This window comes from Pinus tabuliformis, chromosome 1_2, assembly GCF_031772625.1.
Source record: "Pinus tabuliformis cultivar Carrire ecotype Pingquan chromosome 1_2, CPIR1, whole genome shotgun sequence".
Lineage (NCBI taxonomy): Eukaryota > Viridiplantae > Streptophyta > Pinopsida > Pinales > Pinaceae > Pinus > Pinus tabuliformis.
The window spans coordinates 337385472-337391316 of NC_142298.1; the positions used below are offsets into that span (position 1 = coordinate 337385472).

At 32.0% G+C, this 5845-nt stretch overlaps 1 protein-coding gene across 1 annotated transcript; it reads left to right on the forward strand.

Annotated features, from left to right (window-relative positions):
* Positions 1 to 1277: 1277 nt before the first annotated feature.
* LOC149205759 (uncharacterized) lies at positions 1278 to 1685 on the forward strand. Its single transcript, XM_089397499.1, has one exon. It carries the CDS (start codon positions 1278 to 1280, stop codon positions 1683 to 1685), a length of 408 nt encoding a protein of 135 aa, XP_089253625.1.
* Positions 1686 to 5845: the final 4160 nt, after the last annotated feature.

A 5845-nucleotide genomic window follows, 5' to 3' on the forward strand; every position in this document is an offset into this window, starting at 1 on the left:
ATTACTCATTTTCTATCCTAATGATGGATCCCCTTTGGGGTTTGAAATGTCGATCTAATGAACAAAGCACTGTGGATAATTTGGGTCATAATTTTCCAAGAAATAAACACAGAAGTTTAAAATTCAACATAACTTCCCTGTATGGAGGGGATACATGGAATGAGATCTGTTCTCTCAAAATTTCAAGGAAAAAGATTGAAAGAAGAGCGGTTGACCTACAGTTTCTGAAACAATGTAGAGACAATAAGATCATACCACCATTTGCTCAGGTAAAACATAGACTTCTTAATCAATTTAACAACAATTCATTTTTAAAATTAAGTTTGGCTCTCATTCGTAATGACATTAAAAAGACTCGGGCTGCATTGGATAGACTCAGTTGTTCTGCCCTTTCCTCTCACCTGAGGCTAGCCAAGATGATTAGCTTTGATCTATGGAGGACAATTGATGCAAAATATGCCATCAAAGCCCAGAAAGAAGGTAAAATTTCCCATGAGAGGCATTCCAGAAAATTATCCAAATTAAAAAGAAATCTGGCGGCTATGACTTATGACGAAACTAAGAATCTTGTTAAAAAGAAGGTAGCCAGGGTTGAGGATGCAGCTATATCTAATAGCGCGATAGTAATTAATGTGGAAGATAATATGATGGATGGCGCAATAAGGATTAATGAAAGCATAATGGACGTAGAATTTGAGCAAGAAGCTGACAACTCCCACATGGCTTCCAACATCACGGTTTATGAAGACAGGATGAATGACGCAGTAAAGACAAGTGTAGTTGAAGCAGAAGTTAATAACACAGAGGTTGAACACGCAGATAAATGTGTAAACTCCCACTCGGCCTCTAGGAACGCGATTTATGTAATTAGCCAGAAAGAAAAGGGCCAGCGTGAGTTTCCAAAATATGAAAATCTGGAAGGTGTACGAATTATTGGAGAAGGTGAACGGATTATTGGAGATGGAAGTGACTAGCATATTACAGCAAACATAGACTATGAACCTACAATCAGTGATAACGACTGCTGAAACAGTAAAGGGAGCGCAATAAGGGAACACAGTTTTACCCCTAATAACACTAATAACACAAATAAAGACAACATAGAAGGGATTCCTAAAGATGTAGGGGTTTCAAAACCAGTGTCTAGTAGAAAGGTTATTAATCTTTCCACCTTAACTCTCACTCCTGAAGAAATTATCACGGATAAAATCGCTAATATTTTAAGAAAGAAGGACATTCTCACTCAATTTACAACATGTGAAACAATTAGGCAGAAAATGAAGTCTGTTAAAGATAGCATTGATCATCATCAGTTCAAGGGTGTGTATAAGATTGATTGTTCATGCGGGAAGAGCTATATTGGAGAGACAGGGCGATCTTTGAAAACAAGACTTAAAGAGCACGAAGCAGATATTAGGAATGGGAGATCTCGTACATCAGCTCTTGCAGAGCACTCGTCCAAAACCAAGCATCATGTATGTTTGGATAATGCCAGGATTATTGCAAGGGAAGATCATTATCAAATGAGAAAAATCAGAGAGGCTATTGAAATTATGAAGGTTCCACATAACCTCAATAGGGACAATGGAAATGAGATTAGTGGAAATTGGCTTCCTTTGATTAGACATATCAATCCCTCCATACCAATGAGTAGTCTATCAGGTTGTCCCTTTCCCCCTCCTTAATTTCTAAACTCTCTCTCTATTAATTAATTAACTAATTAAAATTGGTTATAAATTAAAACTTCCGGATTTATTAACTTTAAAATATTAAACAAATAAACTACATAATTTATTAACATTAAGATATTAGACAATTAATTTCTAAAACTCTCTCTCCATTAGCTAATTAGTTAATTTATTAATCAAAATTATTTAATTAATTAAAAATTATTTAATTAACTAATTAAAAATAAAAAACTACATAATTTATTAACATTAAGATATTAAACCATTTAAAAACTACATAATCTATTAAGCATTAGGATATTAAACAATTAATTAATGAATATAAATTTAATTCAAATTAGTTAATTAATTAATTAAAATTAAAATTAATAAATAAGTAGTAATACAATTCAAATTAGACTCTACTATAAACTAAATAAATAAAATAAATTTATGAATGAGGCAATTAAATGATTATTTATAAATAATATGAATTATTAACATAAACCATTTATTTAATTAAGTAACATAATACAATAGGATCTCATATCAAAATGAAATGATATTATAACAAAATAAAAAGGAAAAAAAAAAATTATGAATAATTCATATTAAATAGTAATAAAATTAAGTAGGTTATATATTTCAAAATTAGTTGGCTTCTACTTTAACCTATTAAACCATTAGGTTTCTATTTATCTGTCCTAGTCGGCAAAATATTCTCTCAGTCTATTACTCATTTTCTATCCTGATGATGGATCCCCTTTGGGGTTCGAAACGTCAATCTAATGAACAAAGTACTGCGGATAATCCGGGTTATAATTTTCCAAGAAATAACCACAGAAGTTTAAAATTCAACATAACTTCCCTGTACGGAGGGGATACATGGAATGAGATTTGTTCTCTCGAAATTTCAAGGATAAAGATTGAAAGAAGAGCGGCTGACCTACAGTTTCTGAAACAATGTAGAGACAATAAGATCATACCACCATTTGCTTAGGTAAAACATAGACTTATTAATCAATTTAACAACAATTATTTTTTCAAATTAAGTTTGCTCTCATTTGTAATGAAATTAAAAAGACTCGGGCTGCATTGGATAGACTCAGTAGTTCTACGCTATCCTCTCACCTAAGGCTAGCCAGGATGATCAGCTTTGATCTATGGAGGACAATTGATGCAAAAGCTGCCATCAAAGCCCAGAAAGAAGGTAAAATTGCCCATGAGAGGCATTCCAGAAAATTATCCAAATTAAAAAGAAATCCAGCGGTTACGACTTATGAAGAAACTAAGAATCCTGTTAAACAAAAGGTAGCCAGGGTTGAGGATGCAACTAGATCTAATAGCACGATAGTAAAGATAATATGATGGATGGCGCAGTAAGGATTAATGAAAGCATAATGGACGTAGAATTTGAGAAAGAAGCTGACAACTCCCACACGGCTTCCAAGATCACAGTCTATGAAGACAGGATGAATGATGCAGTAAAGCCAAGCATAGTTGAACCAGAAGTTAATAACGTAGAGGTTGAACACGCAGATAAATGTGCAAACTCCCACTCGGCCTCCAGGAACGCGATTTATGTAATTAGCCAAAAAGAAAAGGGTCAGCGCGAGTTTCCAGAACATGGAAATCTAGAAGGTGAATGGATTATTGGAGAAGGTGAACAGATTATTGGAGACGGGAGTGACCAGCATATTACAGCAAACATAGACTATGAACCTGCAACCAGTGATAACTGCCGCCGAAACAATAAACGGAGCACAATAAGGGAACACAGTTTTACCCCTAATAACACTAATAACACAGATAAGGATAGTGCATAAGGGATTCCTAAAGATGTAGGGGTTTCAAAACCAGTGTCTAGTAGAAAGGTTATTAATCTTTCCTCCTCGACTCTCACTCCTGAAGAAATTATCATAGATAAAATTGCTAAGATTTTAAGAAAGGACATTCTCACTCAGCTTACAACATGTGAAACATTTAGGCAGAAAATAAAGTTTGTTAAAGATAACATTGATCATCATCAGTTCAAGGGTGTGTATAAGATTGATTGTTCATGTGGGAAGAGCTATATTGGAGAGACAGGGCGGTCTTTGAAAACAAGACTTAAAGAGCACAGAGCATATATTAGCAATGGGAGATCTCGTACATCAGCTCTTGCAGAGCACTCCTCCAAAACCAAGCATCATGTACGTTTGGAGAATGCCAGGATTATTGCAAGGGAAGATCCTTATCAAATGAAAAAAATGAGAGAGGTTATTGAAATTATGAAGGTTCCACATAACCTCAATAGGGACAATGGAAATGAGATTAGTGGATGCTTCCCCTGATTAGACATATCAATCCCTCCAGACCAAGAAGTAGTACATCAGGTTATCCCTTCCCCCCTCCTTAATTTCTAAACTCTCTTTCCAGTGATTAATTAATTAATTAATTAACTAATTAAAATTGGTTATAAATTAAAACTTCTGAATTTATTAACATTAAAATATTAAACAAATAAAAACTACATAATTTATTAACATTAAGATATTAAACAATTAATTTCTAAAACTCTCTCTCCATTAGCTAATTAGTTAATTAATTAATCAAAATTAATTAATTAATTAACTAATTAAAAATTAAAAACTACCTAATTTATTAACATTAAGATATTAAACAATTTAAAAACTACATAATCTATTAAGCATTAGGGTATTAAACAATTAATTAAGAGGATAAATTTAATTCAAATTAGTTAATTAATTAATTAATGAATTAAAATTAATAAATAAGTAGTAATACAATTCAAATTAGACTATACCATAAACTAAATAAATAAAATAAATTTATTAATGAGGCAGTTAAATGATTATTTATAAATAATATGAATTATTAACATAAACCATTTATTTTATTAAGTAACTAATTATTTAAGTAACATAATACAATAGGATCTCATATTAAAATGAAATGATATTATAACAAAATAAAAAAGAAAAGAAAAAAAAAAAAAAAATATATATATATATATATATATATATATTATGAATAATTCATATTAAATAGTAATAAAATTAAATAGGTTATATATTTTAAAATTAGTCAGCTTCTACTTTAACTATCAAACCATTAGGTTTCTATTTATCTGTCATGGTCGGCAAAATCTTCTCTTAGTCTATTACTAATTTTCTATCGTGATGATGGATCCCCTTTGGGGTTCGAAACATCGATCTAATGAACAAGGTATTGTGGATAATCCAAGTCATAATTTTCCAAGAATTTGTCTTCCGCTGAATTAAATTATACAGTTACATAGAGAGTTTTTAGCTGTAATTTTTGCAATTAATAAGTTCAGGCACTATATTGCAGGATATGAAGTATTTGTACATACTGATCATTCTGCGATTAAATATTTGATGAACAAACCATTGACTAGCAGTAGAGTGACCAGGTGGTTACTATTGTTGCAGGAATTTAATATTACTATTGATGATAGACTAGGAAAACCTAATGTTGTAGTAGATTTTCTTTCTAGATTAAATAATCCTGGTGAAGCAACTTCTATTAATGTTGATTTTCCAGATGAACATCTTTTTTCTATGTCAACAAATTCTCCTTGGTTTGCTGATATTTCTAATTACTTGGTTATTGGGAAAACATCACCCCACTTTTTTGCTCGTGAAAAGTGGAATATTATTCAAAAAAGTGTTGCATACTCTTGGATTCAAGGAGATCTCTTTTACACTAGTCTACAACTAATTATCCGTAGGTGTGTAAGAGAGGAGGAAGTGTATGACATATTGAAATCCGCTCATGATGAACCTTGTGGAGGCCACTTTGCTGATAAGAAGACTGCATATAAAGTACTGCGTGCTAGTTACTTTTGACCTTCCTTGTTTAAGGATGCCAAACAATATGTCAGGTGATGTGATAGCTGTCAACGAGTGGACCAGCCTAAACAAACCAATGAAATGCCTTTATGCCCCCAAGTTATGATTGAGCCGTTTGAAAAATGGGCTATTGATTTTATAGGGCCAATAAATCCCACGTCATTAAGTAAAAAGCATATTTTGGTTTGTACAGATTTTGTTACAAAATAGGTAGAAGCTAAAGTTGTTTCCTTTGCTATAGAAAAATTTGTTGTTGATTTTCTTTTTACTGAAATCTTTACTAGATTTGGTGTGCCTAGAGAA

Coding starts and splice junctions, on each gene's coding strand:
- LOC149205759 (XM_089397499.1), top strand. CDS start 1,278: ATGAAGTCTGTTAAAGATAGCATTGATCATCATCAGTTCAAGGGTGTG.